Source organism: Neurospora crassa, linkage group III (genome assembly GCF_000182925.2).
Source record: "Neurospora crassa OR74A linkage group III, whole genome shotgun sequence".
NCBI classification, from domain to species: domain Eukaryota; kingdom Fungi; phylum Ascomycota; class Sordariomycetes; order Sordariales; family Sordariaceae; genus Neurospora; species Neurospora crassa.
The window spans coordinates 2,411,733-2,425,326 of record NC_026503.1 but is presented as its reverse complement, the minus strand read 5'-3'; the positions used below and the strand labels follow the sequence as shown (position 1 = coordinate 2,425,326).

General features: G+C 50.0%; 3 protein-coding genes and 1 non-coding gene across 4 annotated transcripts; 3 read left to right on the top strand and 1 right to left on the bottom strand.

The window, feature by feature from the left end:
* Positions 1-4,234: 4,234 nt before the first annotated feature.
* Positions 4,235-6,524, top strand: NCU00052 (alpha-methylacyl-CoA racemase; the record flags this gene model as incomplete). The annotated part of the gene is made up of 2 exons (XM_951070.2): positions 4,235-4,604; positions 4,701-6,524. 2 exons carry the CDS (start codon positions 4,235-4,237, stop codon positions 6,251-6,253), a joined length of 1,923 nt encoding a protein of 640 aa, XP_956163.1. The 3' UTR covers positions 6,254-6,524.
* Positions 6,525-6,712: 188 nt separating this feature from the next.
* On the top strand, positions 6,713-6,816 carry NCU15229. Its single transcript has one exon. It is a non-coding gene; the product is annotated as a tRNA-Met (tRNA).
* Positions 6,817-7,099: 283 nt separating this feature from the next.
* Positions 7,100-8,810, bottom strand: NCU00051 (hypothetical protein). Its single transcript, XM_951069.2, has one exon. The coding sequence runs from the start codon at positions 8,487-8,489 to the stop codon at positions 7,389-7,391; it is 1,101 nt and encodes a 366-aa protein (XP_956162.1). The 5' UTR covers positions 8,490-8,810; the 3' UTR covers positions 7,100-7,388.
* A 790-nt stretch (positions 8,811-9,600) lies between these two features.
* NCU00050 (pyruvate dehydrogenase X component) lies at positions 9,601-12,116 on the top strand. Its single transcript, XM_951068.3, has 2 exons — positions 9,601-10,005; positions 10,110-12,116. The coding sequence occupies exons 1-2, from the start codon at positions 9,945-9,947 to the stop codon at positions 11,327-11,329; spliced, it is 1,281 nt and encodes a 426-aa protein (XP_956161.2). The 5' UTR covers positions 9,601-9,944; the 3' UTR covers positions 11,330-12,116.
* The last annotated feature ends 1,478 nt before the right edge of the window (positions 12,117-13,594 follow it).

Here is a 13,594-nt window from a genome sequence, read left to right as displayed (position 1 = left end):
CGCTCTATATAAATATATTATAAATAATATTATACCTAGGCTTACTATAGAAAGCTAATATATATTTAATTTATATATTTTTAGAATTACCTTCAATATAATTAATAGTAAACGAGAGGGAAATATAGGGGTATTCTTAAAAGTACGTATTAACGTTATAAAAGTAATTTTATAATTATAAGAAATTTTCGCTAATAAATTTAATAATATTATATTTAGAATAATATTCAATATAGGCTAATATAACTACGGTTAGTAAAAGGACGGTTATAGCAATGGTTACTAACAAAGGGGTAATAAGGGAAATTATAGTAGAAATACGAATTTAATTATAAAAGAAGTAATTTTAGTAATAAAATTTAATGGAAATAGGAGGGTAATTTCCTACTAAGTTTTACTTAGTGAAGCTTATAAAAACGAATTACTCCTACTGGGATATATATAAGGGGAGGTAATTAAAGAGGAGTTTAATTATAGCGAATTGAGATTCGAATAATTATTATTTATACGTAAGTTTATTAATTTCCGAAGTTTAAGGGTACGAACAGGGAGCCCGGGGCGGCGTAGAGGGGTAGTCTTTATTATTATCTTCTTTAATAAATTCTATAATAGGCTAGTATTATTATAATAAAGGCGGAGGAGGTTGAATTATTTTAATTATAGTAACTACGAAGGTAATAGTACGAGAGGGACGAAGAGTAGTTTCGGCGGTACGAGAAATAGATTAGTTACTATATATATATATTTCGATAGTATCGGTTCAATTCCCGGAGGAAGAATTATTAATTTATTAGGAATATAGGCGAAAAGTAGGTTAAAGTAACTATAGTTGTAGTTATACGTAGGGGACGGTAAATTAGGGGTTAATCTAAAAATATATTAATAGTTACCGACTATAATAAATTATACTCTATTGAACCTCTTTTATACCTATATAAACTCTATTTATCCGCTAACGAGTATTATAGAGTTTCGTACTAGTTTAGTACTTCGGTATAGTGCCGGATTATCCTTCCTACGAGCCCGACCCGATATAAGCATTATCGTTAGTAATCCTACGCGTCGGTTAACGAAGGGGAGCAGCAGCCGCTAAGGTGCTTCTGTGTACGAGCTTTTAGCCTCCTAACATTTGGTACTAATCGAGAACGTTTGGCTGTGGATGAAGTTACTTATAGAGTTGAATTACGATATTCAATCTCTTACGCCCAAGAAATTGAGAGAGGCTATTTAGGGAGCCTGGGATGCCGTTCCGGAAGAATTTCTACTAAGGTTAGTTCATTTAATGCCGGAAAGAATGAGGCAGATTATTGAGAAAGACGGAGATTCTATTGATTATTAGGATTATTAGACTTCTACAATAAATGGCCATTTCTATAGTAGTTTAAATCCTGGTTTTCTGTACGGATTAGTGGCTTGGCTGGCGCCTTGGCTGTACCAGACTAGCAAGTTTAATGCCGGCAGAGGTGTAACATACTGCCATCATTAGCAGCTACAGACATGATTTTTGCTGCGCTATGGATGACGGAAAGGGCCCTGTGCTTTGTCGGATAATGCACCTAGACTCGCCCCTGGGCTCGGTGTTTCCGCCGGGCCTTTCCGTCCGGGCCTTTACCCGGGGCATCATCTGACTTGCCATCTTGGAGTCACAACATCATGGGTGTCCTCGAGTTCTTCAAAGCATCCAACATCGTCAGTCCAATCATCAACAAATGGACGTTGATCACATGTCCACGAGGCAAGTAAGAGCTGATTAATTCCAACTTCTCATCCCGCCCCGGCAAAAGAAAAGACCGGAGAGCCCTCAAGATGTGGTATTGTGGGTGCGTGGTGGTGTAAGTGATGAGGATGTCGAGGGATAGTGATGGATGCTGACCTTAACAGTTTCCCCGCAAGTATCTTGGACATACTGTTAACGATCACATTACAACCACAACTCGGAAACCTCCTGATCAAGTCCAGCTTGATGATCCAACACATGAGTTTCCCGTTTCTGGACTTTTGCCGGAATACCACACTTCATTGCCCACCAATCTTGGTGCTGCTGGCTTGCTTCGGCAACAACTCGTCAACAAGTCCTGATAAGCCCAAAACTCCAACCCCTTCCGACCTTCTTCAAGTCGAGATCATCTCTTTCACTCTTGAAATAACGCGTGAACCATGAATGCACATTGGTAGTTTCCTATCACCCACTTCATGCTTTCGGACATGGATCGCATCGGAGCATGACCGGTGGAAAGGAAGGAAGCTGGCAAATCACTTCCAGAGCCTCCCCGGCCTCTCTATGCGTAACTGCTTTAAGCATGCAAAACTACTGGTCCGCCGATACGCGCGTCTCACTCATCACCTCAAGTCACACCTCGACAAGGCGAATAGAAGGCATCTGAATCCGATCACTTCACAGCGTAAAGCGAAGAAAAAGTCGATCAGTCGTTTTACTATGGCTTCGGATACTTCTTCACGTTCGGATCGACAGGCATGAGAATAGTTTCAGGTTGAATGCGGATTTCGAAGGCTGGTTGACAGGGTCTTTGAGCCTAGTTCCATGTTCTCATCTTTCCGAGGCCAGTAGTTGGCTCAGGTTTTGCTATTCTTCATTTGCGATGCAATACCCGGTCCTTACGGGTCGCCCCTTGGAGTCTGGAAACACGGAATGTGACACGGCCCAGCTCCGGCAAAGCGTTCCAAGCCCCCAACTCCAAAGCTTGCCGGGTGAGCACACTAGAGGCTTGTCTTGAAGCGGCTCTTTCTGCCTTCTGGATATCAAAGCGCAACTGCTACGCCAGGTGTAACCGGATTTACCTTGTTCAGTCTCCCAGAGACCATCAGAAGAAGGGCAATACCTTTCCACTACGTGCTGAGAACCGTCGTCACATGGCTGTTGAGCTCCCACACCTGCATCTAAACCCTTTGAAAACGACATAATTCCAAGCAGCTTGTGGTTTGTCCAAGTTACCACGGGTCGCCCCCAGACTTCAACTGTTCAACATGCGGTGAACGTGCATGCAAGAGACCAGGTAACTCCTCGGTTACTCCCTACAGGACAACACTCGACATCACACACGGATCCCCCACGTCTAGGAACGGTCTCAAGCACCCAATGTGCGGGTAGATGGGTGCGGAGTGCAGCACACTCGCCGCACGTTCATCTTAAGCTGGGGTTTATTTGGTGTGACCGGCCCAAGAGATCCAAAAAAGATAACAGCCTCGGCCGCTCCCTTTCCCCCCAAAAACTGCCCCCCGGTCGAGTGCAGCGTAGTAGCGTGGCCCTTCTCTACCTCGTGACGGCGTTCCGAAGAGCCGAGGGCCAGTATGCTGTTCAACCTCTTAGAGACGGCCGAGTTACCCCCCATTGGCATTCATGTCCTGCCAGGTCCCGATGGAACTGCCGGGACATTATGTCCTTGAAACAGAATATCCAGGTCTTGTGCAGAATCTTTGTCGACGCATACTAGTCCAAATTTGCAAGTCATGATGTTTTTTTTTTTTTTTTTTTTTGTTTTTTTTTAAGGTTTGGATGCCTCACTAGCCTCGCGGGCTTCGCTAGGTAGCTAGGTAGAGATATATATGCAATAAGTTGGGATCGCTAGTCGGATAAACAGCGTCTGACCGCACCCCTTTGCTGTTTCACCTAGCACTTGGTTCCCTTAGGTTTGTTTGATATGACATGAACCAGAAAATCAAAGCATTTGAAGAGACGTGGAAGCAACCTTGATGAGGTCATGGTGGGTGAAATGTGTTTTGGGAGCTTGGGGTAATATCAGACTAACACAAAGATCACATTTCCCTCTCATATTTTTCTGTTGCCACTTCTTCTCTGAACCAGTCCGCTTCCTTCGTCGACCAACCGGATTCAAACCATATCTTGAAGAGTGGAGCGGGAATAGGTCCCTTCACTCATTATTCCCCCGCCTGCCTTTGGTCCGAAGGATGATACCTCGACATTGTACGATCATGGGGACTGGTCAGTGAACAGTGCTCCTCGGTAACCTTGGAAGCGACCTTGGAAAGCGAGAGCGCAAAGTGAACACTGGCCATTTACTTGGGAAACCTTGAAGTTTTGCACGGCAGGTGTGTTATAAAAGAAACCCATGGCTGCAGGAATTTCCGAACTCTTCCCTCTTCTCTCTCCTTTACCACGAAACTCCTCAACAGTAATTTGCACATGTCTAGTATGCGTGTCTCATCCACCCAACCCGATACTCTGAGCACCGGTGGTCACTCAGCATCCAACAGCATGGCCAGCTCGGCTACCCGACCTTATTCTGTCGCCGCTGGCGCATCAGAGGCCTTTGGCGAGCTATTGAAGCAATGCAAAGGTCAAGTCCCCAAAGAGTTTGGCTCCTATTCCGGCAACGTTACGTTCGTTCCTTCCAACCATGGGGATCAAGTGTACTTCCCGAGCCCTTGCCGAGAACAAGATGCCATAGCAGCCATCAAGGCCCTCGAGGCATGTGCTGCTGCTGCTATCGGCGACCTTCGTCATGGAAAGAACTCACGGTCGATCAAAGTGGATCTCGACAAGGCAGCCTGCTTCCTAATGTCGGCTTACCTTGCTACCATTGACGGCAAGCGCAAGGGTCAGACTCCGAAGGGGCTGATTCCAGGTAAGGCATCTTCACTTCCATGCGACTCCCATGTAGCCAGTTGTTCCTACGTACATGGGATCAAGAACGCCGCCATCTCACTAACTTGGACTACAGACACCGACTTCAATCAGGCTCAGTCCATACAGTATCGCCGACTTTCCGCGAATCTCTACGAGACCAAGGAGGATGGCAGATACTACCATATCCATGGCTCACTCGACGCTACTACTCAACTCCGCATGATCGGCCTTCTGCCTTTTAATCCCCGATTGACCGACTATCAAAAGTGTATTGACACAATTGAAGCCGCCGTGAAGAGATTTACTGTCGCGGAACTGGAGGATATGAATAGCAAGCACGGGCAAGCTGGTGTGGAGGCCCTTAAGTGGGAAAATTTTCTGGAAACCACTCACGGAAAGGTCATATCGGCATTGCCTCCTTTCACAGTCGAGGCCATCAAGGTACAGCAAACGACGGTACCGGAAACTCCGCCACACACACCCACGGAGACGAAGTTCCAAAGCCATCTCTGGCCGAAGGTGCCCGCAAATGTCTCTCAGTACGCTTTGCGTGGCATCAAAGTCATCGAGATGTGCCGTGTCATAGCCGGTCCGACCATTGGCCGCTCACTTGCCGCCCACGGGGCTCAAGTGCTCAAGGTGACCGGCCCCAAACTTCCTGATGTGCCCTTCTTCCAAGTCGACGTCAACACCGGCAAGCACACTAGCCATCTTGATCTTCGCAACCAGAGTGATCTCAAAACATTTCAGAACCTACTCGCCGAAGCCGACGTTCTCATCGACGGATACCGGCCCGGCGCCCTCGCCAAGTTTGGCTGCGACCCTCAATCGCTGGCAAAACTAGCCCAACAGCGCGGGAACCACGGCTTCGTCTACGTAGCCGAAGATTGCTTCGGCGGAACAGGTGTACCCGGAGCCGAATGGGCTGGTCGTCGCGGCTGGCAGCAGATCGCCGATTGCGTCACTGGCGTCGCGTGGGCGCAGGGCCAGTTCATGGGACTAGAAAACGAGCCCAGCGTGCCGCCCATGCCCATGTCGGACTACGGCACCGGCGCTTTGGGTTGCGTGGCCGCCATGGCAGGCCTGTACCAACGCGAGACTAAGGGCGGGTCGTGGATGTGTCGGACCAGTCTCTGCCAGTACGACATATTCTTGCTCAAGCTGGGACTGCTTCCGCTTCAGGAGCAGGAGCGTCTGAAAATGGTGTTCGCGGGCCCGTTCTTCAAGTTGCGACATTATGACTCTGTCGACAAGGTCAGTGGAGAGGCGCTCAAGGCTATGCAGCGCGCGTACCCGCATCTGTTTGGGCCGGATTTGATGCTGAAGGCGAAGAGCAAGGGCTTCAATGGCAAGGATATTCGCTGGCCGAAGGAGGCGATCGAGGTGGAAGGACTGCTAATTCAGCATGTGCGTGCCTCAAGGCCGAATGGGTTTGACAGGCCTGGCTGGGAGGGCTGGGAGACTGATTTGATCATGGATGGTGAGGTGAATTTGGCTGAGGATGATGCCGTCTTCACCAACACCAGTGTTACACCTGCGCCGAGAGAGGAACAGCATCAACAACAGGCCGGAAGTGGAAGCATGAACTCAGTCCCGCAGCGTCGTAACAGGATTGCGACAATGAACACTGTTCTCGCCACGGCCTAGGAGGAGCGTGTGAGGGGTGGTTCTAAGTCGGCAAAATAAAGCGCGATTTTGAGAGGGGAGGTGGGGGTATTTGGAGTCGTCGAAGGACATCCTGAGGGGAGAGAGGATGGTGGAGGATCGATTATGTGCGTTTCCAAAAATCCTTGGCGGCTGAGCGTTGCTTTCCATCATGACTTGTAGTGTTTCAAGCCAACAAATCAGTAGGCAAGGTTAGCTAGAAGAAGTCTACCATTTGTCATAAAAAAAAAGAGACAAACATTCGGTTCCGTCAGTATAGTGAAGGAGTGACACTTCAAATGGGTTGAGGTTTATATGTAAAGTTATTGCTACCTAGATACTGTTCCTCACTTCGGAAACGGATGTTGTTAATGCAAAGAGCGAGATTTTGTCCGCCAAGCAACTGTGATCTTCTCTAACTGTATGGTATAGGCATATGTAAAGCCCATAAAACCATAACAAGGGACCTTGGCGCAGTTGGCTAGCGCGCAGGTCTCATAAACCGTATGATCTGGCTTAACGTCAGAGTAATCCTGAGGTCGGGAGTTCGAGCCTCCCAGGTCCCATGTTTTTTGCTTTCTTTTCACATGAACCAAAATGATTCAAATTACTTGAGCTTTAACATCATATTATCATTAGTTTCTTTCTGCGTTCGGTTCCTTCTTTTTTTCCCTCCTATGTTTGCTTTCTGCATGGATAACTTCCAGCCTACCCAAGGTGGAAGGAAGAACAACTCGACACCCATTCATTTGGGCACAGTTTTACATACAATATTTGCTTTTTGAGTACAAATCTTCGCTAGTGGTTTGCCAATCATATAGCCCCCAGCTTGAAAACATTTTGATCTGGGCTTCATGAACAAATACTTGAAGGGGCAAGCGACTCGAGACACGCTGCCTACCTTCGTCAAAGCCTTGGAGTCAGCAGCTTTGGACACACTCCCAAGGTATTGATCCTTGGAAGTTCAACTTTCCATTCCTTCGTCTATTTGATTCCATACCATCTGCGTGTTATTATACATATGTTGATGCTACAGTAGTCTATACAGAACGATATCGTGTCCTACGAGTCACGGGGGCATACCTAACCGCAACCGCAACTCCTTTCGCTCCCGGCTCACCTTTCCAAGCACGCCCGCTCAATACGCGCTAATATTCGCACTCGGCTTGACATGGACCAACCGATCAATAGCCCTTCCATCATCCAGCGCCCATCCAGAAGTCATATCCAACTTATACTCCACGCCCCTCAGATAGACCTTGGCAAAGCCCTCACGGTAGAACGACCTCCTGAGGCCATCATACGCCCCGCGAAACACTTTCGCCGCGTCCCTGAACGGCAGGGTGAGCAGATGCTGCATCCTTTCCTTGCGCTCCTTCTCCCTGGCAGCCTTCTGCTTGCTCGCCGCAATGATCTGTCCGGTCTTGGTGGTAGGGAAATTCTTGCCCACGTTTTTCTGCGCGCTAAGGGTGTTCAGCTTCTCGCACAGCAGCTGCATGCGGAAGGGCATCTCGACCTCGGAAGGGTGGTAGTACTCCTTCTTGTTGGGCAAGAAGGGGATGGCGCGGCTGTAGGCGACCTCGAGGTAAATCGGGGTAGGGGTGGTGACGGGAACGGCCTTGGGCTTGCTGGTGAGGAGCTCAGCCCATGCCTTGGACTTTTTGGTGGAGGCCGAGGCTGCGCCATCGGTGATCTGGGAGACCACCTGAGAGGCCGGCACGGCCTCGATGTGCCGGATGATGCGCCGCAAGCCCATGAAGAAGTAGCCGCCCATGCCAATGGTCATGGCGCAGATGACGCCGTAGGCATAGGGGACCCAGGTGGACAGGTCCGCCGGAGGGTTGAGGTGGACGCTCCAGTAGTTGTAGAGCGAGTAGGCGATGCAGAAGCTGCCGGTGGTGAAGCTGGCGAAGCGGAACCAGGCGTGCGAGTGAGCCTCGTAGAGGAGGGTCCGGCCCTTCTTCGCTAGCTGTTCGGCATATGAGGCGGGGACCACAGTGGGAGGAGCGGTTACGGTAGTGATGACAGTGGATGATGAGGTCGGCTTCTTTGCTACCTTCTTAGCCTTGGAGGCAAAGAAGCGTGCCGTTTGGGCGGTGCGGAAGCCGGAGCCGGAACCGGAACCGAAGACCAGGACGAAACGTGTTACCGAAGCTTGAGATGCAGTCCTGGCACATGGCGCCGTGCGGTGTGCAAGCAGGACGAACTGGCTGCTGAGCCTACTGGAAATGGAAGCCATGGTGCTGTGTTGGATGACGGGCGGTAGTTCTGTACGGCGCCGGGGTAGCTGCCGGGGGACGGAGATCGGCAACGGAGTTTATGTGGATTTGAGGGCGAGCGGCTCCGGTCCGGGTCCTTGTCAGTTGACGGCGGGGAGGGGAGGGAAACTGGATCACGGTGCGGCCCGGCCACCTGCTGCCGTTTCGTTGCGTTTCGGGGCTTGTACGTACACTACAAAACCGTTCGTCAGGTTATCTTCGGACCCGGCCCCGCTCCCAGGTCTCGAATATTTTAGCGGATTCCCCTCAGGAACTCGGTCCGCAATGGAGCTCCGCTGGTGGGGACCGGTTCTTGGCTGCAGGGGAGAATTTGGAGGCCGAAGACGGGGGGGACGGTGAATGGGGGCATTAGAAAATATGGGTCTGATCACGTGCCAAGTCGCTTTTGGTACCTTCTCCATACCAGCTTGTAATTACGTCCGCGAACAGCCGTCAATACCCGACTTCTTTGCAAATTACCAATTAGTATTAGGGTTAGTTAGGGTTAGTTAGGGTTAGTTAGGGTTAGTTAGGGTTAGTTAGGGTTAGTTAGGGTTAGTTAGGGTTAGGGTTAGCTCCGGGGGTGCAGGGGGCCGGTGAGAGGCCCCCGCATGTGAATGTGAATCGTTAATATTGACATATGTCAACCATATGCCGGCCATATGTTCTGTAATTACGGTAATTATACGGGTGACTTTTGATACCTTCGGCTTAAGGAAAGTGGAGTATGCACGGACCAGTCTAATGCCCCTAATCACCATGCCCGAAGACGGGCTGACGGGGGAGGACATGGATGTCCCCAATCCTTGCTGACTCTACACTACAGTAGCGCGAGGATGATGACAACCCCGGGCAACTTCCATTGAAATTTGGCTCCAGTTTTGACTGTAGCGCGCGTCCTGCGCAGAGACAGCTGCTCGGGTGCTGCACGCCAGTGATGTGTGGTGAAGACGTCGCCCAAAAAAAAAAAAAAAAAAAAAAAAGAGAGGTTCGTTGCCCAAAGAGGTTTGGGGACATGGGGCGGTCGCGGGGGTTCATCGGAGGATTTGGAGGGTGGTCCAAGCTTCCCACGGTCGTTTCCCCAACATGTCGCTCATCGACCCTCATCAGCATCCACAAGCTGGCGACAGCTTTTTCTGGGTTGGTTCCCGTCCGTTTTCTGTCGCCGCCGGGTCCGCAGCCAGACTTCTTGACAGGAAGACAAAAAGATCCACTGCCCGCTGCCCATCCCGTCGACCTCGCGGTGGAATTTAGCATTGAACCTGACTCGTTTGACATACGTCAAGCATAAGGCTCAATTGGAGATCCCCAGCAAGCAGCAACCACGAACCCCATTCTCGATTTCCTTGCTGGAAACCACCATAGCCCTATCGCGATATCCACGTTGACCAGGCATTTCACGTCTTCGTTGCGACAACACCACATAATCATCCGCCATGGCTTCGCTAACAGCAGCTTGTCGCATCTCTGCCAGAATGGCAGGGCGCTCCGTCAGAGGTCGGTTCTCTCGGCTCCCGTCACCTGCCCGTCAACATGATGCCCGCTTTAGGTGCCTAGAAGGTCATCACTTGCTGACTTGGAGCAACATGCCATGTAAACAGGTTTCCGTACCTCTGCCGCCGCTCTCGCCGCCCAAAACTTTACCATGCCCGCTCTGTCGCCGACAATGACGGAGGGCAATATCGCGACCTGGAGGGTGAAGGAGGGCGACAAGTTCTCTGCCGGTGACGTGTTGTTGGAAATCGAGACCGACAAGGCCACTATGGACGTTGAGGCGCAGGATGACGGTGTCATGGTCAAGATCATGAAGAACGATGGCGCCAAGGGTGTTGCTGTCGGCGCCCGGATAGCTGTTATTGCGGAGGAAGGAGATGACATTAGCTCTCTCGAGATCCCAGCCGACGCAGCCCCACAGTCCAAGCCAGCCGAGTCAGCACCCTCGGCACCTCCCCCACCGACCACCGCGGACCAGTCTAACGTTGCCGTCCCCGAATCCGCTCCTCAGAATGCTTCGTCCAAGTCGGCTCCCAAGCCTCCGAAGAGGCAATACCCCCACTATCCTTCCGTCGCCCATCTCCTCAAGGTCAACGGCATTGACGCCGCTGCCGTTAAGGATATCACCCCAACCGGCCCCGGCGGCCGTCTGCTCAAGGGTGACGTTCTTGCTTACCTTGGTAAGATTAACGCCCAGACGCCGTCCACCGTCTCCGAGAGGTTCGAGAAGCAGTCGCACCTCGACCTTAGCAACATCAAGGTTGCCAAGAGCACCGAGGCTGTCAAGGCCACTACCGAGAAGGCTCAGTCCAAGAAGCTGGATGCTCCCGCTCCTCCTCCCGTAGCTGTTGTCACCGCGCCTATTTCTCTGTCCGCCGCCATCGATGTTCAGAACAAGCTTCACAAAACCATCGGCGTCTTCCTCCCTCTTTCAACCTTCATTACCCGTGCCACCGAGATCGCCAACCAGAAGCTACCCCTTCCCGCAAACTACCAGCCTACTGCCGATGAGCTCTTCAACCAGGTTCTCGGTCTTGACAAGGTCACTCGCAAGGAATCTCGCGGCTCCTATACTCCCACGTTCGGCTCCTTCGTGGCCCCTCAGCGGGCAGCTCGCAAGGCTGATATCATCGATATTCTCGCCGCTCCCTCCACGCGCGTTGCTGCTTCTGCTCAGAGCAAGTCCGCCGCCCCCGGATTGACCACTTCTGGACCCAACGTCTTCAGCCTTCAGGTACCCAAGTCGGAAGAGAAGAGGGCCCAGGCCTTCCTTCAGAAGATGAAGCTTGTTTTGGAACAGGAGCCTGACAAGCTTGTACGTGCCTAAAAAAAACTTAATGATCTGTTCATTCTTTTTCATCCTGCGCTCCCTCAATTGCCTTTTATAGAGAGGGAATAAAATGCACATAATGCACATGGGGTTTACTTGCTTGACATATGTTGGTATTGGATTGTATGGAGTAACTTGTTAGCACTAGACTTCCACTTTTATGGCTTCATGATCTAGGTTCTCTACTCTTAATGTTCGGGAGGACAACATGCGCTTATGTGCGGACATCCTGGGCATTTTTTAGTCGCGTTTCAACCGCTCGAATAACCGAGACATGATTGCGTTATGGTTGGCGTGCCTTTAGCCCATGAGCTCTGTGCTCGACGGTAAAGTTCTCCGCTCGTATGGAGGGATTTGCCAGGCCATGTTTCGGTCATTTGATCAGCTCGTACGTCCAACCGCCATGCAGCTCCTGTTCATGAGCAGGTACACTGTGACCTGATCTTCACAGGTCATCCGTCAAAAACTCGAGGTACGGGAGGAAAATGATTCAGTTCGAACTCGATGTTGATCAACATCATAAGCCAGGCCTCTGTCACACAGCGGTAAGGTATATTGTATCTTGGGCTATAAGTTTTTCTGGCCGCCAAGTACACTGGAAGACTTCATGGCACATAAGTGATAGACCTCCGTAGAAGAAAGAACCAGCTTTTTTAATCATTTCTCTCAAGGTCTGCCACTAGAGCCTTCTGGAGGAGGCTGAGATTGAACCACACTATGTGCATATAGTGTAGGCCTCATCTCGTTCGAGACCATCCATCAACTCATCATGTATTCAAAATAGAGACACTTGACAGATTAATTCTTTCCCACAAAAGACACTCGAGCCTCGAATTATCTGAACTTACTATCTCAATACGGTAGAGGTGTCCATACCACCAGGACCTTCGTAAAGAGCCATAAAGAGCCTTACTGGATGAATGGTAATGGATCCTGTTTGAAACCACATTGGGGCACTCAGTCCGAAAACACCTGCGGCGTGTACCAAAAGCATTCGTACCCCTAGGGGAGATTGAACGCTAAAGCCATTTCCTGGTATAAGCCGAGTGAACATTTCCCACCCCACGATGAATTCCCAATGATTGCTATATAGGCCCACCACGTCTACTACACCTATCATCACATGGTCTGGTCCGCAATCACATATCCCAATACATCCACTCGTCTCATATGAGGTTATACTCATGCCTCCTACATCTCCAATCACACCCCCGCTTTTACTTCTACCTCCTCGCCTCTCTTTTTCCCATATACCCATCTTGTCCAATCAAGCACTGACCATATCGTTGTTTAATATTCCAAGACCAATTTACCGACGTCTAGTCTCCAGGCTATCTTCGGGTCGGGCACCCAGGACCCTCGATGAAGATCTTTGATACCTACCTTGGCCGGTTTGCCTCAATCCGTAATCAGTTGGCCTGATGGGGCAAATATTGGGAGGACATACATGTACCTGAAAAGCTTTCTGAATTTGTGTGATGGAGACCATGGGATATGTGGTATGAATATGCGGGGACGTTAAAGTGAGTGAGGGGAGGAAGGCAACGAAGGGGAGAACCGTGTTCGGCGTCATGGCCTCTATATCTTTGATTCTTGAATATGAGCCAAATGCGTTGATGAGCATTCTGCACGGTTGAAACGACCCGAAAGATGAGTCCAAGTTCAACTGTGGGAAATTGCAAAAGGCTTCAATGTCCTGTTGTGAGTAGCTCTGGATCCTCAATCCTGGGACTTTCAAAGCCCTCAATCTTCCACTTTAGGTCCAAGCCCTTCCTAGATCCTCCGCTCACTTACATCCAAGAATAATCTGAATAAGTCTCATGTCTCCGCATCTTTGAATCTTCTCCAGATCTGGAACTGGAAACGGTAACCATCCGCTTCGCGAGGCTTCAAAGTTCAAACTTGGTCTGACCGAACCCCCATGTACAACTCGATTGAAACAACTTCAAGACCATGGGCCGCGCGGCTTGTCTTAGACACTCGTGGATAACAAATGACTTGGAAACGGTTCATCTTTTCCATTTACACCTAAGGCTGCGTTTGTTCTCGTACGGCTTTCGTATAGCGCTTGAAAAAGCTCAGTTCACTCAACTGGGTAGCTCGACTCAACTCAACCCAACTAAACTCAATTCGATATTCCCAAGGCGAGTTCCAACTTCTCTCTGGACACGGATACTTGATGACGTGGCCGCCTTTCCGAGTATTGGAAACATCGCACATGGCCCTTTTTTGCACGAAAACCGTACCAGATCAAATTAGATC